Source organism: Hyposmocoma kahamanoa, unplaced genomic scaffold (genome assembly GCF_003589595.1).
Source record: "Hyposmocoma kahamanoa isolate Upper Pololo Valley unplaced genomic scaffold, ASM358959v1 62, whole genome shotgun sequence".
Classification (NCBI taxonomy): domain Eukaryota; kingdom Metazoa; phylum Arthropoda; class Insecta; order Lepidoptera; family Cosmopterigidae; genus Hyposmocoma; species Hyposmocoma kahamanoa.
Genome location: NW_020653850.1, coordinates 10,853,419 through 10,880,979, shown reverse-complemented (window position 1 = coordinate 10,880,979; position 27,561 = coordinate 10,853,419). Strand labels below are relative to the sequence as shown.

Here is a 27,561-nt window from a genome sequence, read left to right as displayed (position 1 = left end):
AGAATAAAACATTAAGTGGGTTAAACCAACTTTGTGAACGCCATTGATTTTCAGGATTCTTGCTGTAGTGTGATCCAAAAGATCTTGCAGTTTTATTTTTGCCATGATGTTATTGATTTCTATGCTAGATTCTGGTGGATAGCATGTTCGTTTAGCTTCCTGAATTGATTTGTAACATGGAAACAACAAGCCAAACTTCAGATCAGATCCAACTCTATAAAAATGCTGAGAGCTTCATCCTTAGAGTAGGCCGCTCGCTACTGGATCATTTAAAAGATTGTAGTGTATTTAATTTTTTTTCCTACCGGCAGTACCCGTAAAATATCAACAATAAATGCTTCGTCTGTTTCACCATTCGATCGCAGACCCTGAAGGTAGGAATTTAGTATAAAATCAAGACCACAATTTTCAAGCAATTCCTTATTTTTCTGTTTTTTTGTTCTCTCTGAACTGTCTTTGTAGGTTGTAGGAGGTTGTCCTCGCTTTTCTGTCGTTGAAGAAGGTTCAGATTCGCAAGCAGAGTCTTCAAGATTCACGGTGAATATGCCATCCAACCATGCACTGTTTTGGCTTAAGAATTGTTCTTTTTTTCTACCAGATTTGGTGAAGCGTTGACGAAATCGAGAAATTAGATTTTTTTGAATACTTGCAATATTTGGCTCCGAATATTAGTTATAATTATCGCGTATATAATTTGTGATAAAAACAACATAATTCATAACACTTTCAATTAACATGAGACATAAGTCGCGTCTAGTGCAGGATAATTCACTTATTGCAGAAAAGTGATTAGGTACACTTTCAATAACAATAATAACAAGTGAAGAAGAATATTTTTTGTTATGCAAATGGGCTATTTATACATAATATTGATGTGATGCGTGCATGTGAAACGGTTTGATAAAAACTATCTACCACTATGTGCGGTTTTCGATAATTTTATCATAGTAAATTGTATACGTGAACAAAAGTACGGTGAGTAATTCTATATATGTTACCTAAATAATAACCATATTGTATACAATATAACATAAAAGCCATATCAACTAATAAAAATTACTCTTCGTTAGCGTAGTAAGAACAAAATTTCCTAAGTTCACGTTTTAATAGATTGACATATGTTTCGCAAGGAAACCGCAAGTTTTTTTTCTTCTAATATAAATTAGTTAGTTTTCCTATGAAACCACACTATTTATAGAGCATCGGCAAATTTCGGCAACAGTCAAAACTGTAATTGAATATTAAAGATAAGCAAAATTAGCACATCACGAGATGTACATAGCTGGTGGGTACATTTACGAGAGCAGATTATATACATATACTTCAGAAAAAAGTACATATTTTCAGCTTTCCAAAATGGTATAACACTTGTATTATTACTATTGCTATGTCACTGTAAATTCATATTGAACAAATCACAAATTTAACATTATTTTAAACATTTTTTCATTCGGCATATTTGGTTGCTCTATGTCACGAAATAGACGAATACTTTACATACTTTTATTTAAGCCTGTTTTCAGGTTTTTACATAGCACATTAGCATATTCTTTAGACAATATCCTTACGTGTGTCGTCTATTTTTTGTAAATTGTTATTTCCCACTTCTCCTTCGGTGACTCTCCAAACCTATTCTGTCCATTGGTACTTTGACAAAAATTAGTCATTTTTGATACAAGTGCGGAAAATTTGTCATTATTCACGAGTCAGAGGCGAGGGTCAAGACTCGAGACAAGTCTGCGCGTGTATTAAACGACGCTTTTTAATAAATTTGCGAAAAAACTACATTGAAAGTAAAATAAAACAGTATTTAAAAATAAACTAATTTTATTCCTTTGTCTGATAAAAATTCAGAGTACAATGGCAACTGTTCATCGCAACAAAGTATTCAGCCACATTAAAATTACTATTTTAGTGGCGCGGCGCGCAGCGGTCTCCCGTAATACTCACCTCCGGTCATTGTTCATACTCAATCAGCCATCTTTATGGAAAATATTTTGTTATTTTTAAATGTAACCCGTTGTTTTATAAAACACAAGTCAAAAATTGGTGGTACCGTGTTATAATTAATACCCATACTCCAATGGAGATATTTTTCAGTTGTTTGTGTGAAGTGGTACGTTTTTGCAAATTGCATGTAAAAATAGCAGGAACGAATAGTTTTAGTGCGTACAAAATTCACCACTCCGTGTTGCAATTGCAAATTGATAGCAAGCAGATAATTAAAAAAATCAATAAAATTTTTTGGTTACAGGTAACCGAAAAAACACGCTTTTCAACTTCTGTTGAAGGATCGTGCGATTTGTGATTAGTTTTGTACGTTTTGATTACCTTTTTCGTGTCCTGGAAAATACAGATCATTTACCATTTTTGGAGTTTTACCTTTTTTAAACTAAGCAAGGCAAAACGTATCGTTAGTTTCTGTGTCTGCATTAATTCCAAGTTAGCACCTTTGAATTGCATTACACCAAATCTGGGCACATTACGACTGAAGTAGGCAACATTACACTTTGCGATCTGTATGTTAATATTGCTACAGTGTACATAAATACCAGCAGTACAATTTAACAATAATTGTGATGTTGGATAAAAATATCCCCTATTTTTCACATCATCACCTTGCCATTTGTCGCTGGCTTACCCTGGGTGTTGTAATGTTGCTTTATTACGATCGTCAGCAAATTCATTAATGTCGAGTATTTAATACAAAAAAACGTAAATAATATTATCATATGATCCATTCGAGCAATCCTAAATTATACTTAATTGAAATTTACGTTATGCAATCCAAACAAAAGGACAGAACATTAAATTTTAGTACAGCGCCTGCCGAGAAGCCTTGACAGCGTACTGTAGGGTTACAACGACCGCGCGCGACTTGCGCGAGAGCGACATAAAGCACGAGATCTCTATGCGAGAATAGCAGTATCTAGCGCTTTATGTCGCTCTCGTGCATGTCGCATCCTAACGTGCCAACCCTACTGATTTGACTAACCGCCTCCCAAAGCTGTAGGTTCGAATCTGGGGTCGCACCTCTGAATTTTTTGGAATTTGTGTGCGAATTTTAATTTAGAATTTACCACGAGCTTTTTGGTGAAGAAAATATCGGGATGAAACAGTTGAAGAAGGTCACAACCCTCGGAAAACGTGTGAAGTTCCCAACCCGCGTTGGGTCAGCGTGGTGGACTATGGCCTTAATCCACGCCTGAGAGGAGATCCGTGCCAAGCAGTGGGACGTATAAGTAGGTTGATGTGGTTGTTGATTTGACAGAGCTTGCAAATTATGATAACCCCGCAATAATTAATAATCGACCACCCAAGTAGCCTCACATATCGCAGTCCATACGTATAATAAAAAAAATATAAAAAATAGTGTTATACATACATACATTATATTGTACATTACGTTGTATGTGTGTCAGTCCTTAAGGTATATAGTATATAGGGCATGTTGCCTGATTTAAATGAGTAAATAAAACAAAAATAAAATACTCGTAATAAAAATGCGCTACGTAAGACTGAGGGGTATCCTCATTTATCAGTCCTAGCTTTAATTTATTTATCTCTTTTTTACCGATGACATAAAATACAGAATTTCAATTACATTTGTCTTGGGTTTCCGCGATGCATTGTCGGAATGTCAAAACTTTTTAAACTGCCCTAATTTTGTGCCCAAATTTTTTCATTGTCTTGCTTTTGTTTCACAGACGAGTTTAATGAAACTCTTTTTAGAGGCATAAACTGCCGAGGCAACTTTAATAATACGAGAATTCGTCTTTTGCAACACTGCCAAATAATAATAACTTAGATTATTAGCAGACACGAATTATTTCCACAACGAATTTGAGAGCTTTAGATGAACAATAGGTTACCTGCATCTCAATAATGAAACTAAGATAAAACATTCAGATAAATCTACATCTATGAGCACTGCACAAAGCTAAGTGATACCGTCTGTCTGCTGTATACTTACACTATCATTCTATATTAATAATACACGATATCGCAGCCTTTGATCGTGTTTATTAATGCATGTTTATTTATATGGACTTAACGCGGGCTATATTAAGTTTTTAGTTTTAATTTAGTTACGTGAAGAGGTCATCAGGAGTTTGTAAACCATAGAAAATAAGTAAATATTATGGTATATCTTGTTGGTTAATTGGAAGTGTTTAGGCCATCGACAATTGGACGTTGTTAAGCAAAAATGATGCTATTCACAAAAATATAAAATAACGAGTTATATGTACCAAACGGTTCCTAAAGTCTAACTTTCTCTTAGATTAGCAAAAAATCCAACATATAACTATAAAGAAATATCTCTGGAGTTGATATAAACATAAATACATAAATAAATATCTCTGACATTATATAATAGGTTTTGAAAATAAAACAAGAGTGAGAAACACCTTTAAACTTCAAACTGCCATATCTTGAAAGTGACTGGATGTGCATTGGATCAAAGTATCCAATTTTCGTAGTTATACAAAAAGGTATAATAAATCGTTCAATTGTACATTCAATCTGCACATAATAGTGTCTTAATTTTTCAAACACTTTTCCAATACTACAAAGGTCAAATTGTAGAAGTACGTTTAGAATGAAAACTTTTTAAACTGCCCTAATTTTGTGCCCAAATTTTTTCATTGTCTTGCTTTTGTTTCACAGACGAGTTTAATGAAACTCTTTTTAGAGGCATAAACTGCCGAGGCAACTTTAATAATACGAGAATTCGTCTTTTGCAACACTGCCAAATAATAATAACTTAGATTATTAGCAGACACGAACTATTTCCACAACAACAAGGACTATGAAATTCTCAACATATATCTATATGAAGAATTATTTTCCGATAAAATATTTTGGGCCGAGAGTTACCAATTTAGTTCCGGTTTCTAGTTAAAGATAGCTGTTTAAAAACACTTAAAAACTGCCCTCGTAAACTTTAAATGTAGATAAAATAATTTTTTTATTGCTCACACACAGGAATGAGGGTTCATATATAATTTTAGACCTTCCAATAAACGTTGAGGCAGTGGTAAACTTAACTGAAAGAAAGACGTAGTGTTCAAATGGTATAAAATTAAATGCATAAACAAAAGCATATATTACATTAGTATCACATTATATATTAGATAACTGATTATTAATATTGACATTATTTGTAGACCTTCAGCGATATTCACTAGCTGCAGTTTCTTATCATACTACTACAAACCACGAACGTTTTAAAATCTAATAGACCAATTAGTTTACATATTCTTCATTAGTAACACTTAGACACTGAATCTTGTTATCAAATGTATTTTTGTTGTAAATTTAATGATACTAATAAATAAACTCAACTACCAAATTTGACCCACAGTTTGGAAGGCCAACTTCTATATAACTTGTTATAGATATGAATATGAAATAAATTTAAATTGGAGCCTTCTTAGTTTCGTCATATTTTTGTGTATTTGATATATAACTTAGATTCTCAGTCTATTAGTGTGCAAAATATTCAAAGAAAACTTATATTTTTAAGTACTAGGTTTATTAAATTTTCAGAGTTTATTTATGAGTAGGTAATTATCGATTGTTTTCAGGATTTTTGTCTAATTATTATATGTACTTACCCGATACTCATGGTGTGTCATCCAACAGGCGCTGACACTGCATTTTATTTCACGAAATATTTCGATCTACTTTCGACCGCAAAAATGTCCCAAATTGATTGACGTGCGCACTTGTTTTTATTCGAAATAAAAATAAAGGTTTTAATAACTATCGAGATGTCGAAATCTGACTCAACAATCTGAACACTCGACAAAAAATGACAATATAACCCTGTGATCAAAAACTGAATGTAGTTTTTGCTTAAGGTTGACTTATTTATTTTTTATCGATGGTTTTCTGAAACAGCTGCTATCTGAAAAACACCTTATTCATCATCCAGAGGATTTAAAATAAGTTAGGTATATTTGGCGTGCACAACCGACGACAAGCACACATGCCAAATGTCTTCACTTGAATACTTTCACCAATTCGAAATGTGTAATTATGTACTCCTATAAAGTTCTTAAAATACCTTAAACTCCACTGATGTTCACTGGTATATTCGCATGTCAACTGAGTACAAAAACTAACAAAATCTTTGAGCTATGTATCTTGTAGTAAGATAAAAAGGATAGCTAAACAGTGCTTCAGTTATTTCCTTTTTTTCCAAAATTTACTTAGTCGTTGTCAAAATTAACTTGAATTAATAAAAGTGTGCATTTATGAAACACAAACTGTTTTTTTTTTAATTTTGTTTTATAATGTCAAGTGACGGGACGAACGTGTCGTGCGCCTGATGGTAAACTACACGCCTGTTCATGACAGTTGCAATGCCACTCAGAGCTTTAAATCGCAAAGATCTGAGGAGCACTGCCACCCTGAGACATACGTTGACAAGTCTCATGAGCCTGTAATTTCACCAGCACCCTTACCCTTTAAAACCGGAACACAGTAATGCTGACCTTACTGCTTGGCAGCAGAAATAGGTAAGTTGGCAGTACTTTCCTGGAGTAACTCTACACTAGGAGCTCTGTTTGGTTACGTATTGCAGTAGTTTTGTAGTCACAAGTTTTATGCTATATGTAAACGAAAGGTATGTTACATATAACAATTTCTTTTTTCAGTGTACGAAAAAAGAAATTGTTATCCAGGAATTTCATAAAATGTTAGTAACGCCATTTAGTATTGACAAAACCAACTAAACCTGTTTGCTTGCTACATTTTTACCGAAAATTAACTGAATATTAACTAAAAGCATCCATTTCTATAAAAATAAGCATTAGTCTAATGATTAAAGATTATGTTTACACAAGAAACTTAACGTATATACATGAAAAAAGCTCAATGTCTTATTCACATAAGAATGTAGTACCTTCTGAATATATTTGTGTAACGAGCCAAAAAACGGAATATTTTTATTTCAGCCACTATTGTTGAAGAGCAGCAATATTTTTTTTATATCTTCAGAATCAGGCATGTTAAGCCATCTCAGTTTTTGCTCAAATAAAAGGTTTCAATAACATTTAAAACACATTATCATGGATTTACTCAAGAACATATAGGATTTTCTGAGTTTGTACTTGTGTCTTGATAAGTTTTAATAAGTACATACGTATTTTTTGTATTAACATGTTGTACCTTATCGAGTTCTTGGGTTTTCGCGATTGTTACAAATAGGAAATGAAACTATTTTTCCGGATTTAAATTGGGTATATTTGATTTTTTTTAAACAAACCACTTTGACTCGATCATGGATACGGTCAACCGTTACCATTGGATCTGTAAAGGGCCCGTTGCCCGTTAAACGTTGGTTTGTTTGAAAAAACAAATATACGCGATTTAAATCTGGAAAAATTGTATAATTTCCTATGTTGTACCTTAATTTAATTTAAAATTTTAACGCTAGGATTTTATAGTAGTATTGCCAAGTTAAAGTAAATGCCTTATGCGTGATGGATTGGAAAGTTCAACATTTTGTCGAGCAAGCGACACATTTTTCTTTACATAAATTTTAAACTACCTAAATATACAAACGGGTTTGTAAGATCATCATCGATAGAATAGTATACTATTTTAGATTTTAATACCGTCATTATTGCCCTAATATACTTCTGGAGGTAAATTTTAAGGGAGTTCAATTTAAGTTATTGAAATTCTTATTCAGCAAATCTGGTGAATCCAGTTGTTGGCTGTTGTTCTAAACTTGACCCATTTTATCATGCATGTTTTAGGTGTACAAATATAGTTTATAATAAATAATAACATATAGTTTATTTTTTATTTTGGGTGGAATTAGTAAATTATCATTTCGATCGAACTAGATGCGATTAGAATCCGTGTCATGTTGGCATAATGCCATCTACTACATCACTGTGTTGATGTCAATAAATTTCAAAACACTAATATTAATTTTATGATTTTAGGTATTGCTAGGAGCGTTGAATATCACGATTGGATCTAAACTATTTCTTTAAATATCAAATGTTATTATTGCCTTAAACTAGTTTTAAAAAAAAACAATGTTGCAGCATTTTCGTTCGTACAATTTATTTACATAATTACAAAAATTTGAGCTAGATTGATTAATCGACTTGACACTCCTTCTTCCTGTATGAATTACCAGCCGTATTTGCTTCCGTATCCATAACCGTGGCTGCTGTAGCCGTAAGAAACAGGATAATAGGAGGAGTAAGAGATAGGGGCAGAGTAGCTCTTATAGATGGGGGCAGAGTAGCTCTTATAGATGGGGGCAGAGTAGGAGATAGGGGCAACGTAGCTCTTGTAGATGGGGGCAGAGTAGCTCTTATAGAGAGGAGCAGAGTAGCTCTTATACAGAGGGGCAGAGTACACAGCAGGAGCGGAGTATGAAGAGTACCCTAAAGATCCATGACCCAAGGAGCCGTGAGAGTAGCCATGTCCGTGAGAGTAGCCATGTCCAAGAGAGTAGCCATGTCCGAGAGAGTAGCCACTGTATCCTCCATAGAGGTTTCCGGCGAGAGTCAAGCCAATTAGGCAAAGGAGGACAGCGACCTGAAAATGGTAAGATTTAAAGCTAAAAAATGATTGATAGTAACAATATTCTTAAAGATTAATTGAGTTCTTGTTAAGAGAAATACATATTGGATTTGATAGAAGTACTTAAATATGATAGTTAAATGCGAATGCATGGGTTGAGTAGGCAATTGTAACGACGATGTGAGGTAAACCTTCAATATCTTAACAATAGGTCTTAAGGGCTAACAAATATTTTATATTTTTTACCTTAGCGAACATTTTTTCTACAAGATGCGCTTGCTGTGATACTGTTAAATGTTATGATTTTTGACCGAAAAAAAAATGGCTTATATAGTCATAAAGACGGATTCGGCCTCGCCTTTACAAGGCTGGTGTAATGTGACGTTTTAAAACTGTTTCCAAATATCGCAAATTTGCCTAGAAATTGATTTTACGATTCCTGAGAAATATTTGAAGGTGACAATAAAAATAAATTTTGCGTGTAACGCCCTGTGTAATGCCCTTGTTTTAAAATGCTACATGTAGCGAACAGTTTATTGTTTTAGTATAATTTTGATCAAGTTTTGTATTTACTGTTGGTCAGTTATGACATTGATAATAAAATATTATTGTGTTATTGAAAGCTGTCGGTAGTTAGATATATGTATATGTCTTGACGAACTTTTAAAATGATTATCACTAAGTAATGGACTCTTACCACGGTATGAGCGCTTTTATTTTCCCTATATTTCCTAAATTATTATTATTGTAATTAGTGAATAACCATTTAGTGAATAATCAAAAAGCCTTAAAATCTATATAACTTTTAAGATATTATTAAAAAAACTAATTATAAAATTACGTAGAATAAGACTGAGATTCTTTTTAAGCGACTTCAAAAAAAGGAGGAGGTTCTCAATTCCACTGTATGTTGTTTTGTTAATCGATATTGATAATTTTTTTGTTGGAAAGAGGGTACCTCAGGAGTGGTCACATTTAAATTTAAAGAAAATATTCCACGTCTAAGGGTGGCAAAATAAGGGATGAATTTCGCGCACTTTCCGGAAATCGATTTCAATTAAACTTGGCAAATAGGTACATCTATTTCCACGAACTTTTGAGGTCGGTTTTTTAGTACTCTGTACTGAGCATTTTATTATAGTACCAAGTGACGGAACGAATAAATCGTGCGCCTGGTGGTAATTCAGAATAGAGATAGAATAATGTTCTGTCACGATTACCTTCTATTCGACGTCCTTGGGACCGTAACGGCACTGTGAAATCTGGATGAGGAGGTCCCGGGTTCGTTTCCTGGTAGGAACAATTTGAGAAACGAACTTTTTAAAATTGGTTCTGGTCTGGGTGTTTCGAGTAGTGCCTCGGTTTGAATTCCATTGCTCTGGTACTCATAGTGCAAGGAATTCTCTAGTTTGATACCAGGTTATTGGCATAGTATTAGAGAAAACTGTATATTGGTGTAGTTGGGTGGTACATTATTAAAATAGTCATTGAGTATAATTTCTTACAAATTGCCTGAAATAGAAACATTTGAAAATATAGACAATAATAATAAAAATAATAAAAAAATCTTTATTTCAGTAATAAAATAATCTTAACATTAACAGTCGATAGTTATTATTTTATTAAACTTATTAAGCTTATCAAGCCTTTGTCAAGAGACTGATGAAATACTGTCTATGTTTTAAGACTAAGGGTCGTATTCCAGAACTCTACTCAATGCTCAAGTCAGGATTTGAGTATGATTCAAAGCACTCGAAATCATACTCAAGTCCCTGCCATTAGGGTCGTATTTCCAGTGCTTGTGTTTCCAGTGTAATCCTGACTTGAGCATTGAGTAGAGTTCTAGAATACGACCCTAAGTGACTTTTTTTAAGAGAACTTTAAAATAAAAAAAGTAACACTACTTTAATAACATAAAATAAACCAAAATAATTATAATAAACAAACCAAAAAAATATCATTATAAGCAATAAACATAATAAAATAATAATTTAAAGTACCAAAGGTGTCGTCCTAATTAAACTACTTGCTTGTCGCTTCTAGTTATGCTCGTCTGCGATGTTAGCGATTGAACCAACCAACTCGCATTTAAATAAGCTACCCGCTTAATGTAGAATAATTTTTATGCTTAATCTTTGTCGTTCGGTATTTCCATTGTACTTATAATTTGTCATTTTTTCTCATGTTAAGTGAATGGAAATTCTTAGTGAGAAGTTAATCTTTAAACCTGACACTGAGTCTGTAGTAGGAATTCCATAAAATGTGTCTTATATACCCTATTCGTATCATACGGAACACTATAAATTATGACGAATTGTGGCTCATTTTAATAGCCTTCGGTCAGCGTTGATTGCGTCATTTATCTTATTATAACCTTATTAATAGTTCAGTGATCAGACTTGTTGTTTTACTTACATACCACATCTATATTTCATTTATGACTTATCTAAACACAAGGAGAAATTTGAAATTTTTCATAGTAAACCAAGAGCACACATACACTCATACAAAGTCAATTGCTGCCGGCATTTGAACGTCCTGCCGAAAGTACACTTATTAAACCTACTTAAAAAGGTAATTCTCAGTTAAAATATCATTTTCTTTTGATTTTTTTGGCAATATTGGCTGTTATTAATCAAAACAAATAAGGCACCCTTATTAGGTATTCATGATTGCCACTCATTCGAAATGAAACTGACCACCCTAATCTGTAGGAGTGGTTTACATTAATATTAGTTCAAACCACCCTAACGAAATAGGGTAGTTTACATTAATTAACATACCAGTTACGAATAATATCATAACTGGTTCATGACTCCCATCTCCGTCAGCCGTAATCGTAGGACCTGCAAAGAGCGCGAAAAGTTACATTCTTCGAAAACACAAATATGAAATAAATAAAATTAAGTTCTTATGTTTTCGCGATTGTTACATCCTGACCCTTTACAGATCCCATGGTCACTGGAACACTATTGTGTGTTGGACTGGTTGACTGACAACCGTGACCATGGGACCTGTAAAGGGCCCGAAACAAATATACGCCATTTAAATCCGGAAAAATAGTTTCATTTCCTATAAATAAAATTAGTTTGACTTTGAAAGGTCACCAGATGGGTTATGTGCAATACATATGTTCTACAAGAGTGGCGTGAAAATCTAGACTCGATCACCACCTTCAATCTCCGATTTATCTCTCTATTATTGAAAATACAATTTGCTCAGTAATGGTTTTATATTGGAGGATTACAACTTTTTTTTATAATTCCACGTGACGGGACGAACAAGTCGTGCGCATGGTGGTAACCGACACGCCCATATATAACAGTTGCAGTGTCACTAAGAGCTTTAATTAGCAAAGATCTTAAGAGGCGCTGCCACTGCGCCCGTCACCCTGAGACATAAGTTGACAAGTCCCATGTGCCTGTAATATCACCTGCACTCTTATTCTTCCAAACTGGAACGCAGTAATGCTCACATTACTGTTTGGCGGCTGAAATTGGTAATGATTATTCTTATCTTCTTTAGTAGCAGTAGAATTCCTTGTCAAATACTTCGTCCAGGGCAGTACTGGAAGTTCTGCCGCCAAGCAGTAATGTGAGCATTATTGTGTTCCGGTTTTGAAGGGTAAGGGTGGTGGTGAAATTACAGGCACTTGGACTTGTTCCTCCCGTTACTAGATATTATAAAAAACAACTAAAATGCACATGGGACTTGCAAACTTATGTCTCACGGTGATAGTACCAGTGGCATTTGTCCTAGATGTTTGCAATTTAAAGCTCTGAGTGGCACTGCAATTATTATAGGCGGGCGTGTCACTTCTATTTGTTTGTCCCATCACTTGATATTATAAAAAAAATCTATCGTATTGATGGCATACCCTGTAGTGCTTACCATCGTGGCGAAGGTACTCGTCGATGGTTGCTCAGAGTGCGCTAGACGTATAGGAAAGTAATCATATATACGTCGTGCGTGGAGGCTCGTTCCGTGCACCTTAACTAGTGTTGGAACATGAAAATAAACCAAATGTTTTTTTCACATTTTTGAAAAAAAAAACGTAAAAAAACACAGCGCTCTGGTTTTTTCTAAATTTGTTTTTTTTTTCAGAAAAAGTAAAATGAATACTGATATAAAATTAGACACTAATTTTTGTTTTATATATTTGTATTTTATTTTGTTTTGTTTATTAAAATCAATACCATGATAATTATAACAAAAAATTAATTCATTTGTGGTGTTACTACTGTTACAGGTGTTACCCACACTTCTAACGTCATCAAAATTTTCTGTCTTCGTTTCCTTCATTCATATCCTACCGAATAATTTTATATAAGCGGCTTGCTAATAATTCTATGTAAATGTTGCTGTATAGGTGATATGTACGACGTGGAAAAAATATTGATATCGCTCTTATATAAATAAATAAGTAGTGTTTTTATTGTAATCATCAAAGTAGCGATGCAACAGTAATCGATAGATTTAAAAAAAACGTTAAAATCCCCACAAATGTTAGAATCCCCACATTTTCCCCACATAGCGTCAATCCCACAAACTGCCCAATCGAGTTGAAATTCCTCGCAATTTGGGGAGTTCGCCACAAATTGACAACACTATGAGTGTTGTCCATTTATTTTATTTGATTTGAGCAATTTATTTATGAAGAATAATATTAACAACAAAAGAGGAAATATAGTAAAAAAGATACAATTGTCATATTGTTATATTTTTATTTTCATACTTTTAGAAAAAAAAACGTACTCCAGAAAAAATACACGGTTTTTTTCACCTCAGAAAAAAAAACGGATTTTTAACAACACTAACTATAATTAATCGAATGTCATTTCGTAATTAAACAAATAATACTTATTACAACTACCGTAAATGACTTCAAAGGCGACTGGCTCAAAAGGACCCTAACTTTGTCAGTGCCATCAAAGGAACTAAAGTAATTACATTATTAGATGCATTGCTGTAAATATCTGAGTCCAAAGGAGAAATTGTCTAATAAATTGTTGTCTAATAAAAATATTACTAACGGACATTTACAAGTAAATATGATTGCATGCAGGCTAACTTGACTATAATGCATTGTAGACTCATTACACGACCATGGCTGTAATGAGAAGAAAACAGGCCGAGGTTTCCATATTATTATATCATAGTCAAGCATTTACGTGCAAGTGTGATAAAAAACATTGTATATTTCATGGACGGTAGGGGAATTACGAACCTCGACTCCGAAAGACGAGTAGTCTTCGATTTCGGGCTTCCAGTGGAGTGTCGTTCGTAATTCCTTAATACACAAGCAGTAAAGCTCCTTGTGACAGAGTTCCTCCAGGGAAGTACTACAACCTTGCCTATTTCTGCCGCCAAGTAATGTGAGCCTTATTGTGGTCCGGTTTTGAAGGGTAAGGGTGCTGATACTGGTGAAATTACAGGCACATGGAACTTGTCAACTTACGAGTATGTCTCAGGGTGGTGGCGCTAGTGGCATTACCCCTCAGATCTTTGCGATTTAAAGCTCTGAATGGCAGTGCAACTGTTATGACAGATGTGTCGCTTACCACCAGGCGTACAACTTGTTCGTCCCGTCACTTTGTATCATAAAAAAAATTATGTCTAGTCCTATAAAATTTAGGATTGAGTTATATAAATACAATTTTACGCTTGTAATATTTAAAATGTAAAATTTACTTTAAAAAAATGGCTTATTTCAATAATTGTTTATTGCTTACATAAAATAATACGAGTTGTTTTAAAAGTTTTTGCAGCTATCAGGGTATCTCTAGAAATAATGTTTATTGTGCGTTATTATTCTAAAGTTTATTCTTAAAAATAAACAACATTGTATTCAATTTGATCAACTTCTGCTGTCCCGATCATTTTCATCCAATACAATAAAATAATTCTTATAAGAAATTGATTCTATCAGCCATTGACTTACAAATAAATGGCCGATGGGTCTAATAAAAAAAAACCACGAAAAAAATGTCCCAAGTCAACCTATTTAAACGTAGTGACATGTAAAGGAATATGGAAAAGCTTTTAAATTGTAATGTCATCGCAGTACTGTCTAATTTTGCTTGCTTCGCAGTCAGTCAAACAAACGAAGGCTAAAGCGTGAGTGACGCTCTGTATACGATTTTAACGCCCTATAAGTTCGGACACTTTTTAGCGCGGACCCGACGTCCATATAATTGTAAGTCAATGCTATCAGCATTAAAAAATAGTCAGTTTTAATTCAGTTTAATTGTTTTAAACCAACATTTGTCTCGATTTTTTCGTCCCATATAATGAAATGGTTCTTACGTGAAACTGAGTCGATCAGCACTAAAAAAAAATAATCATCAATTTTGTTTATGTTTATAAACAACTCACACTTGGTCAAATAATTGACTATGCCATTATATTTTTATTTAATTAAAAGATAGATTTATTACTTTGTTTGTGTCAGTTTTGTCATCTGTTAAGTTATTGTTACCTCATATAGTAGGAAAAAAAGCCTCTCTACGAATGTCATATTAAATGTATGGGAGCGTTTAATATTAAAATTTTGGATATTTCTAGTTTTATATTTAAAAACTTATTGATGTCGCTTTATTCATTAGGTAACGTACTTAAGATATCAGTTTAAAGCTTTTTGATATCTCTTAAATTTATGTAGTAAAAGCCTGTAAACATCTGAGTGTTTATCGGTTTGTATAGTTCAATAGGGGATATTATTTGATCATCAAAGATATAATTGATCTATTGAACATTTGCACTTTTTTAAATAAACGATGTTTTTTTTATGTTTTAAATATATTTTAATTGTCCCGTCTATATTAATTGTTCTGCGGATACATTATAAATGAACTGCATTCAAGGTAACACTATCATTATGTTTAAGCATACTAAATTAATATTTGGTATTCAAAAACAATATTTGATCGATAACGATTGCTGACATTTATAACCAGTATATATTTTGATATTGATCTCCTAATAAATTTTATAATAAAGCTATATTAAAATAAATACTATATACTATAATAAAGCTGGTAGATCAGGTCATCATCGGGAAGTATGCCTTACATTTTTACAATTGTGAGATCTTATACTCGTAATCTATTACGCCTCAATAGGTATATTACCTCCACAAGATGGCGTGTGCACGCTTGGGGCTTCGCCGTCCGCGGATCTAGGGCCTACGGCTTTGGCACTTATGACTTTGTTTTAAAAAAATTGAAATAGCTCTGTAATGGCGGCCATATTTAAAAATTGCGAAAATATATTTTGATCACTAATTATTATCAAACAATCTTAGAACTCTTTTCGTGCTAACTTTTAATCCGAGCAAAGCAAGTTTTTGCAACAGCTATTTACATAAAATATTACGGCTATATCGAAAAACGGTGGAAATAAAATTTTTTGCCCAAATTATGATTGAAGCCGTCAGTCGAATTAGAAGAAATTTTCATCTATCGCCAAAAAAGTTTGTGTGGTAGCCATATCGAAAAATGGCGAAAAATAAAATTTTACCGCTAATTATTATTAAATACTCACAGAGACCCCGACATGTCCATTTTCAATCGAATTAAAGCAAATTTTTATCTGCCGGTAAAAAAGTTTGTATGGTAGCCATATTGAAAAAAGGCGAAAAATAAATTTTGACCGCAAACTATTATCAAACACCTGCAGAGACCCATACATACCGTTTTATAGTTGAATTACAGCAAATTTTTATAAACGCTTGTATGGCGGCCATATTCAAAAATGGCGGAAAACCAATTTTGATTACAAATTATTATCAAGCACTCCTAGAGACCCACACATGTCAATTTTCAAAGGGATCAGAGCAATTTTTTTTCTGCCGCCAACAAACGTTTGTATGGAGGCCATATTTGAAAAGGGCGAAAGACAAATCCTGACGACAAATTATTATCACTTTTAGAGGCACTTTTAGAGGCCTCCATACGCCAATTTTCAGCCGAATCAGAGGAAGTCTCTTTCAGCGGTTATTTTCATCGAAAAAACAAAAAGGCTCATATGGCAGCTATACTAAAAAACTGTAAAAAAAACTTTTGTCCACAAATTACGATTAAGGATTCCTAAAGACGCTCGCATGCCGATTTTCAGCCGGATCGAAGTAAGTTTTTCTTCGGCCGCCACTTTGTATTCGCCATCTTGAATTTTTTTAACCCAGGCAGTTAATCTATGTCACCCTTTATGACATTCCTTCGAGCACCTCGTACCTATCTCTAATAGTTTCCGTTATAGAAGACCTTGAAATTTGTATGGCGGCTATCTTGTTTATTTCAATTTTGAAATTTTTTTACTTCCGGCGGAAATTGTCTAGGGTGTACCTCATAAAAATGCACAAATATTCCCGCCATATATATATAGTTTTTGCAGGCCGTTCATCACTCTTTTATATATCTCAAGACATTGGTAGGGGTTCGATTTTATGTTTGTTGGACTTCACTCGTGCGTTCGATTTTATTAACATTAAAATGCTATTTTCAAAAATATCTTACTATGGTCTTGACCACAATTCCATATCTTCGTTTAGTAGTTACCTAAATGGACGTTATCAAAAAGTAGTCATAAAAAACTCTGATGGTACCAACATCGAATCGGGCCTTAAGACAATCCGGAAAGGCGTCCCGCAAGGCTCCATTCTTGGACCTTTACTTTTCATTTTGTACAATAGTCATTTGGCTAAATGTATTTTAAATTGTCGGTTTCACTTATATGCTGACGATCTACAAATTTACATTTCAGGCAATGCTGATGACTTAAACGCTATGGTTGATGGGTTAAATGATGATCTGAGTCGTATTTCTGCTTGGTGTTCTTCTAACGGCCTCGTTTTAAATGCAACTAAATCAAAATATTTGATACTTGGCTCCCGTAGTCAGGTGCAAAGATTATTAGCGCTGACCCACAGATTGTTATAGGAGGTGTGGCTACAGAAAGAGTTAGCTCAGCTAGGAATCTTGGGTTACAAATGGAGCTGCGCTTTGAAAATCTTGTATTGGACGTCTCACGCTCTTGTTTCTATCGCCTCAAAGTTCTGTACAATTTTAGATCTTATATCAGCCAGACTCTGAGAGTTCTGCTTTGTGAGGCACTGGTATTGTCTAGGCTGAACTATTGCATCACCGTGTATAGTGGCTGTCTCAAAAAAAGCTCGAAAAAACTGACCCAGCGAGTGCAAAATTCTTGTGCTCGCTATTGTTTTCGAATTCCTCCTCGCACACATATCATGCCCTATTTAAACAAATTGGGCATTCTGAAAATGGAGGCCCGTTAGAAGCTATATTTGGCCTGCCTAATGTTTGATATAGTTAAAACCCGGAAACCTGATTATCTATACCACAAGATTAATTGGTCACAACGTGTAAGGGGGGATAAGTTCCGATTAGTTTCTAAAAATGTTATTAACATCCCAGAACACAGAATGACTGCTTTTCGCGGTGGTTTCAGGTATCGCGCCAGTAAGTGTTGGAATGATATTCCTCCTCCATTGCGTGACATCAATAATAAAAAACGATTTAAGCGTGAATACAAAAAACATCTTTTGTCAGAGCAAATGTGTCTCGCTACATAGATATTTCCCTAATCAATGCGTGTGATACCTGTAAACCTAATTTTCCGTACCTATATATACTCATATTTGGCGGCTACTGTTATAATTTAATATTATGTTTGTAAACTTACATTTTTATTTATATTGCTTACCTTCATTACTTACACTATTTACATTGTTTGCTTTACATCTTACTCTTTTGCTTGATATATATATGTATAGTATTTAGAGTTAGGTATATATTTTGCGTGTGATGCACTTTGGTGGCATGGCTTACTGGGCTGCGTTCGCTCACCATGTGGCAGAAAATACTGGCAGAAAACCGGCACTGTTTGACTTCTCTCGGTCTACAGTATTTATGCTGAGTCAGGGCCATTTCAGCACAAACTGTAGTACATAGGTACATTAAAATTTTATCAGTTCTTATAGTATTTGTTTGTTTTTCTCACAGTATTTGCTTTTCTCGCAATATGTGTTTTATATAGTGTGAGTGTGATAGTGTGAAGTGATTGTAAATGTTTTGTTTTTGTGTTTGTATTTGTGCTGAATAAACATGTTATCTATCTATCTATATTTTCTACATTCAGGTCTTCTCATATTTGGTTCTTTGCTTTGAAACTCATCCGCGTACAACGGTATAAATTTCAATTTTCCACCATATCGGGAAGTATGCGTTCTATTTCTATCAGTGAGTACTAAACTTGTAGCTTTATATATAGAACATAAGCTTTTGTGTTCATACTTTAGTTGTGTTGTTAAGAATACAGTGTTTCCTAGGTAAAATGTAGAGAGCATTGTCCAATATAATGGCCTAATGTGACTTGGTAACTTATTCACATTCATAGTCGCGACTGTAGTGGAATATATTGACACAGTACAATTATAAAACAGAAAAACAAGAAAAAATTAAAAAACAGAGGGATATAAATAAGGTTAGAAGTAATTATTGTACTAAAATAGTCATTACCTGCGTGCTTGCGGCAATTAATATCCGCATTCATATTGATTGCTTGTAGATATTATTGTTTCAGAGTAAATTAAATGTTTGTTAATTGGTTCTATTACCACAAACTAATAAATCCTTGTTAACTTAAAACCAATACAATAAATACTCGTAGCGAAATTGAAATTCTGTTTTCGCGGAAAATATTAAATAGAAATTAATACAAAAATCGAACACTCAGAAAAAATTCCTTCGATCCGGTCGGATTCGAACCGACGTCTTCTTGCATACCGTGGCAGACGCTAAGCCACGGAACGAACCAACGGACCTCACGAATTTCTCTATGTGCTTGCGTCGTGTCTTTGTACTTGGTCTTTCAACGACTTTTTAGTCGTAGCGCCATCTATTAGAATTCTATGACAGATTTATCACCCAGTTAGTACCGTTACAGCTACCAGTCCTGGCGGGAGATGTCGCTATTCACTGTATTAATTAAATTTTTATTGAATTGATATTCAATTATTTTTTGTGAAATTACTCCACTAGTTTGTTATAATTATTAATACATCTCATCTCATCAATATCAATTCAATAAAAATTTAATTAATATTAAATAGAAGTTTTTAAAATTAAATGTTCACATGGAAGAAACATGCACAAAAATGTATCGTACGTAGACGTTTTGATCTTTGTGTCCTACTTGTAGTCTTTGGAAGAATTAACACATGTATCATATGCAGCGACTTTGGCGACTTCCGTTAGTTGTAGCAAAAATATGAATGACTGCAGTTACAATAATTAATTTCTGGACGACGATTTATTTGTAACAACATCTCCGGCCGCGTAGGAATTTGGGAACTGGAGAGACGCCATTCATTCGGCGTCGGGGAGTGAGCGTGTCTTACAGCTCCGCCACCAATGAGGAGAATTGGTAGTGGACTTAAAGTCGGCGGCTCAGCGGCGGCAACCGTTAGTTATGCGGACGGGAAGTGAGCGTGCTGCAGGCACCGGCACCGGGTAGGACCTGATTTAGATGGTCCCAGTGCGGGTTCGCTTGCACAGGTCACAGTGCCCTTCCCGCATAACCAAGAGGTTGATAGGGAGGGGCACTATAAACAAAACTTATTTAGAAACAAGTGGGAATGTAACAACACTTCAATGAAACTTGTATCATGTTATTTATTATATTTTATTTAATAATAAATTTACAAAAGTTTACTTTTGGAATAAATGATTATTTGACTAAAACATACCTCGTCGTCCAGAAATTAATTATTGTAACTGCAGATTGGGCAGTCGTTCATATTTTTGCTACAACTAACGGAAGTTGCCGAAGTCCCTGCATATGATACATATGTTAATTCTTCCAAAGACTACAAGTAGGACACAGAGATCAAAACGTCTACGTACGGTACATTTTTAAGTAAAATTTTACACTGACCTCCCTGAGAAGAACGAGAAAGCAAGAAACTCAGGGATTGCTCTTTTGATACAAACTTAAATGCTATGGAAAACACTTTGTGTGGAATCTAGACCCATGTTGTCTTTCCATACATCTTTATCTAACACATAGTTTTCAATTTTGTAATATAATTTTTTAATTAAAATATTTATGATGAATGTTATTGTAACAATTTACACAGTTTCCTATAAAATAATCGTTTACATTAGTTAAACAAATCGTGATACCATGAGTTTGGACTTAGTTCTAAGGTTATTAATATTATGGATCTTTTTTCTGAATAAAATTATGTATATTTTTACGGTCATACAAAATATCCGAGTAAATATACTATGATGCCACAGTCATGATACCAGTCTCCTTAAACTTTTCGCTGAGCGAAACCCTTAGTACTTATTAATCTAAATATGGCAGCGCAACAAAAACTTGAGTAGGTTTATCCGTGTACCGCAATTCATTGATGGGAGTTCATAACAAAGTTGGCAAACCCTTTTGCTTACTTGTAAAGTGCCTACTCAATTTGTAAAGTATCACTGAAAAAAGAAGCAAGTAAACAACTATCATGGGAATAATAAGCCCCAGTAATATATATTTTTTCCTCTGAGCGGCACTGCAACTGTTATGGACAGGCGTGTCGCTTACTACCAGGTACATCACTTGTTCATCCCGTCATTTGGTATCATAAAAAAATATGTAGGATGTTAAAATTTATAGTTAAGTAGATTAAAAAAATAGTGTCGTGTGTGTCGGTGTGGGTAATAAAAATTAGATCAGTCTATTTATTATAGTTATTTTTAAGTTTGGTTTTGATGTTACCAATTAATAAATAAATAACGCACATACTTATAGCCCCGCACTAGGGAAACCTTGTGTCGCGGGTGCCATGACACATAGACATGCACAAATTTCACCCGAACTTACGAGATAAATAAATGTAGGTCATACAAATATTTCTCCCGGCCCGGGAATCGAACCCGGGACATTTGCGTAGCAAACTAGCATGGTAACAGTTCGGCCACGGAGGCAGTTAAATTGTTGAGTTATTTTTAATTTCTGGCGGTAATTTAGGTCATCTTGGCATTTATCTCATTAAATAGAGAATCTTTCTAAACGTATCCGAATATTACTTTATTCTAGTTTCGCAATATCATTGTAGAAGTATAATTAATTCGGCATTCGTTATTGCAAAGCAGTCCACGTATCCTAGTATAGGTTAACGCTATACAGAAATGTAATTAATTATATAAAGTAACTTTGAAATCACGTACGTCAATCATGAATGTGTTGACCACACCTTGAGTTAAATTCACCATTTACGTGAAACTTTGTTCATAATCAGTATTTCCTTTCGTAGTAGTTGTTATGCCCTTCTGGGCACAGCTCCCTATTTAGCAACAACATTAAATCTGTACACAAAGCACGTGAGTGTGACAATCGCTCTATTGTGGCAAGTGGACACGATGCTCATGTTCTCACCCGTAAAGGTAACTCACGTGACGTCGTTTTGAGGGTAAATTGAGTGCATTTTTAATCTTTAATACAATGGCTCAATGTTCTTTAAAAGCATCTTAGAGCGGTCACACACGGTGACTTTTAGCAGCGATACAAACGCGTCTTTGTGGAACGCGCGATTGCAGCGCGACATTACCGTTTTATGGGCGGTTGCATTGATGCAAACGCGCGACTGCATCGATGCAGTCGCTCATGTTGAATCATTAAAAACGTGCATCGCATTTGCATTTTGCGTGCTTAAGTCGCGCGTGTGTAAAGGTGGACGACTAGCGACTGCATCGCCTCTGCAATTGCTGCAGATGTGCTGCTAAAAGACGTGTATAACGGCTCTTATAGGATCATACCAATTACGTATTCTCATGTAAAACTATAAATTCCTATGTTAGCTTTATCGGGAATTGAACCCGTGCTGTGATTAATTGCTGATGAAACAAAACAAAAAAAGTCATACGACATAAGAACGTGTATCGACATATTTGGCCTTACTACAATTCTTAGTCATAATGATAAAATTAAAACAGCACTTCGTTATTTTTAAATTACTTTTGAAATGAATACTAAGCTAATTGTGTTGTTAATGAAGTTGTTATAATTATGCAATGCTAGTGACGAGTCAAGTAAAGTCTGAATGAATTTGCAAGAGGGTTAAATAGCACTTAGTAGCGTCTGAAATTTTGTCATAATTGTTAATGGTATTACATTTTGGCATTTTGAATATAAGTAGTCCTTTTCCACGTAAAGTACATATAACTCACTTTTTGGAATAGTATCATTTCTACTTTATATGTTGTTTTAAGATTCATATGTTTATTATTCATTACATATATGTTTATGTTTACACTGAATTTTATTAATTCAGAAAGTGTGTGTTATCCCCGCATATTATTTATTTAGATGCAGTGCAATCTTATGTAATCCCAGTTTGAATAGATTTTGTCAAATTATACATAAGATGTTTGTTGTTTACGTGGTCATTCTGTAATAAATATTTAAGTAATATTTTTTTGTCCGGCCACGAAGTAATTTAAATGTATCTATAATTATATATTATAACATGTCTTGAAAAATTTAATGAATTATACAAATATTTATAAACCACTTTTATATTTTTATTGTCATTGTACAAAAATAAATATACAAATTTAACATCACTAGATATGAACACAGTCGGTTAAGGTGATCACCAGCCGTAGTTAGCTGCCAGGCCACTGTATGACACGTGGGAGACCGCGGGCGCAGCTGAGTATTTCAAGACGGGAGAGGCGGCGTAAGTTGCTACGGGAGCATGGGCGTATGTGGCCACAGGCGCGACTGGAGCAGCATAAGCTACGGGAGCATGTGCTGCGTAGGTAGCCACTGGAGCGGCGTAACTGGCAACGGGAGCGATAGCCTTAGCGTACAAAGGCGCCGCGTGGGCAGTGTGCGTCGAGTAAGAAGACACGGAAGATACGGCGGGAGCGACGGCTTTCACTACTGGGGCGGAGTAGGCGACGGGAGCATGTGCGGCGTAGGTCGAGTATGCGGGAGCAGCGTACGCTGAGTACGCAGGAGCAGCGTACGCTGAGTACGCAGGAGCGGCGTACGCAGGAGCGGCGTACGCAGGCGCGGCGTAGGCAGAGTATGCGGGAGCGGCGTACGATTTAATGACCGGGGCAGCGGCGTAACTAGCCACGGGTGCCGCAGCATAAGCAGCTACGGGGGCCGCAGCGTATGAAGCCACAGGAGCGCCGAGTAGGTTGCCGGCGCGAGCGGCCGCCACCGCGCATAGGAAGATGACTAACTGCAACGAGGAAAAACAAATTTCAGTTTTGTAAGGAATTGAAAAAAATGTTAAAGCTGTGGAGTTTTTTCTGGCAGTTACTGTTATTTTCTATTCCGAATTATGCAATACTCAGGTTTTTTTTTATTTGTCCATCGCCATGTAAATTTTAATAATGTATTTTTCATTTATTTTAAAACTTTTTAAGGTATTGTTATCTATCACACGGCAAGTGAATGTGTGCTACGCAAGTAAATGTTCGAAGTCTCGTAAAATAAAACGGACAGTCCACAAATAACATTTTACAAATCTAAAATCCATTTTAACGCTTCACTTCGAATATGTGCACTATACAGAACTGAATCCCGTACCTTGGCTGCCATTATGCTATATTAAATTCACTACTGCAAGTGATATTGCTACAGAGTTTGCACGAACATTTATACTATTCTCGTTACCCCCGTACGTAAACGGCTGGCACAATCGGTGTCCTAGCATTCCACACAAGTTTCACTTTATACGCCAAGGGATATACAACAGCATCAAAGAGTAACTTAAGTCCTTGACTGTAGATAAAATAATGTAACTTGGACTTGTTAGAGCCCTGTCGCAAATGTCGGTCCAAACCAACACATACTTTTAATCCATTAAATTTTATGGGAGCAGTGCAACGTAATTACCATATGCGCTTTATGTACTGCACGTTAAATGTTTGAATGATTAATTGAAGCTAAACTTGGATGTGGGCATTTGAATTATAAATCGGGTGCACACTTTCTGAAATACATATTTCTTGCTTCGAATAACATTTTTTTTTTAATTGTACTTCGACAGACTTATCACGACATTTAAAAATCTTAATCAAGTTACCAACCTTCAAACAGGTTCCCTGTCCGGTGTCGCGATGCCTATGAACAAAATTCGGGTTCCTATTCTTATATTATTTCTGAGAGTTGTGTCACAAAATTTATTATTTTATGGTACTACGCAATAACATCCTAAATGTTCATATTTTTGTTAAGTAATTATGGTTATCATTTGGCAATATCAATTTAATCAATAATTATGTCAGATTTTAAATCCTTACGTTCTACTATAAATTCGTAGGTGATCTGAACCCACCTTTTCATAGTCACAGCTCATTACGCAAGAACATATGCGCTTTTGTTTAAGGGCGGGAATGTCGACACACGTGGACAGGTCAGTCGTGTACCAAATCCTGTACCCCATACGTCTCTATCAAACTCCGCATTGTAAGCACAACTTGCCTCACAATAGGCCACAATGTGAAGTAACGCCATTGTTGTAAAATTTACCGCCGTATCTGTATGGGGTTAAGGATTTCTGTCGCTTTATATATTACGGTGTCTTGTTACGTTATATCACGTTTTACCATGTGTCTCATAGGACTAACTTACATATCTACTTAGCTATATTTGGAGTTTAGCTGGTTTAAGTGTGAAATATTGGGGTATATTGATGTGTTCTATTTCAGTTTTAAGAAGTCTTGTTATGTCAAGGATATATGCAAAGATACACGTCTGGTTTGAGTAGTTAATGTTAAATTAAAGAAGTTATGAATATTTTCTGAGTTATTGGGATTAATAGCATTCTGTGCGGTTTTTCTTTACATATATGGATGTAGTTACTTGGCTAAACTACTTAATTGGCTGTTAGAATGCCACTACTGTGCCTCCACAACTTTAATGTGCTGGGAACTTGAATTATGCGATTCGAAGTTGACACATTGCCTCATACTTGGAGTACATTTATAAAGTCATACATAATGCACTATTCTGTGTTTAAAAATGATAAATAAAAAAGATGAGATTTAAATTGTTGATAAAAATTTATTAAATAAATTACAAGAGATACTAATAAAGATGGTAAACTTAGAGAATAATGGAATAAATTATACTTAAATAGAAGTCAGTCGCGTGAACCATGAATATTATTTGTTATTTTTTTTACCAAGAGTAGCTAGTACCAAGACCTGTGAACGTCATGTGAGAAACCAAAGGAGCTTCGGAGTATGTGATCTTAACAGGATGAGCAGCTACAACTGGCGTTTGGGAAGCATAATTGGGCAGTCCAGAAGTGATCGTCTTGGCCACTACAGGATGCGAAATAGCCACTGAAGGAGCTGATATAGTCTTAACAATAGGGGCTACAGGATGAGTAGTATATGTCACTGGAGATATAGACTGGACTAATGGCGTTGCAACATTGTAAGTCGGCAGTGAATGTAATACTGTTTCACTGGTCGTGCGCGAATCATAGTTCTTCAAGCTCGCGAATGGCGTGTCCAAAGATTTGATCAACGTATCCTGTCGTGTTCCGTCCAAGGATTTTGTCGTGCTCTGATGAGTGGATAATACAGAATCATAGACTGGAGCAGAATACGCCTTATTGTATGAAAATGGTGTATATGTCTTCCCTACTAAAGGAGTCACAGTATTTATCACTGGAGTGTTGATTGAAGAATACACAGTGGATACTGATGGTGCTGGCGCGAAGTCGTGGATGACTCCAGCTTTGGCTAAAGCCACTGTACAGAGAATTATAAGTACCTGGAATTAATACAGTAATATAGTTGATATTTAATTAAATCTAAAAAAGGTCATTTGTTGAAAATAATATCAACATGTTTGAAAAGACAAGGGTTTTCGGACTGTTTTACTATCGAGTTACAATAAAGGACAGTAAAAAGCTTTTTCTTTTTCATAACATCAAGTGACGGGACGAACAAGTCATGCGCCTAATGGTACACTACACGCCTGTCCATAACAGTTACAGTGATACTCTGAGCTTTAAATTTCAACCTGAGATAAGTTGATAAGCCCCATGTGTCATTAATTTCACCAGCACCCTTACCCTTCAAAACCGGAACACAGAAATGCTGCATTACTGCTTGGCGACAGAAATAGGTAAGGTGGCATTACTTCCCTGGAGGAACTCTTTCATAAGGAGCTCTATTGCTACTTAAAAAAAAAATTTAAAAAGTCAAAATTTAGCAAAAAAATAAATACAATTTTTTTCACCTTACCTTCATGGCTGTAGTTTTCGGGTTCAAGACATCGAATGTCAATATCTCTCTGGGTCAGTCTTTTTATACTCTTCCAGGATAAAATTGATGCTCATTAAATCCGCCTTTTTTACAACCGAATAAAAGTCATGCATCAATATTCAAGTGCAATTGCACTCCAACCAGTTTGTGACCTTAACCTCGGTTTAAAGATACATGATGTGCATCAAGATGCAGTTCGCTTTTTCTGAGCAGAACCATGGTTTAATTTCAATTTGCACAAAAATGATTGAAAGTCGGAATTTAATATCAACACAAAATTCCTAGATGTATCGAAGTTATTAATTGTTACATAGATCGTTTTTGCTGATTTTTAATAAAGCAAAACTTTTTAAATACCGGGACACAAAGATCCGAAAGGACTGATACATAAGTTGACAAGTCCCATGTGCCTTTAATTTCACCAGTACCCTTAAAAATCTAAACGCTGTGACGCTCATATTACTACTTCACGGCAGAAATAGGTAAGGTGGCAGTAATTTCTTGGACGAACTCTTTCACAAAGAGCTCTAATGCTACATTTAACAATAAATGAACGGTAGGACGTTGATGATGAGAACGACTTCTTTGCAAAACTATCCTAAAAGACCGTAAGCTGGAGATAAATTGTGTTCATTGAGCAATGCCATTATGTGTGATGGCAAATCAAACAATAGGCATGTTTTATTCATATCCATTG

The 27,561-nt window shown here is 34.9% G+C and overlaps 2 protein-coding genes across 2 annotated transcripts; both read right to left on the bottom strand.

Moving 5' to 3' along the window:
* Window positions 1-23,125: 23,125 nt before the first annotated feature.
* Window positions 23,126-24,180, bottom strand: LOC113229418 (cuticle protein 16.5). The gene is made up of 2 exons (XM_026462995.1): window positions 24,169-24,180; window positions 23,126-23,818 (listed from the first exon to the last, which is right to left on the bottom strand). The coding sequence occupies exons 1-2, from the start codon at window positions 24,178-24,180 to the stop codon at window positions 23,219-23,221; spliced, it is 612 nt and encodes a 203-aa protein (XP_026318780.1). The 3' UTR covers window positions 23,126-23,218.
* A 1,457-nt stretch (window positions 24,181-25,637) lies between these two features.
* Window positions 25,638-26,862, bottom strand: LOC113229419 (pupal cuticle protein G1A-like). The gene is made up of 2 exons (XM_026462996.1): window positions 26,844-26,862; window positions 25,638-26,367 (listed from the first exon to the last, which is right to left on the bottom strand). The coding sequence occupies exons 1-2, from the start codon at window positions 26,847-26,849 to the stop codon at window positions 25,765-25,767; spliced, it is 609 nt and encodes a 202-aa protein (XP_026318781.1). The 5' UTR covers window positions 26,850-26,862; the 3' UTR covers window positions 25,638-25,764.
* Window positions 26,863-27,561: the final 699 nt, after the last annotated feature.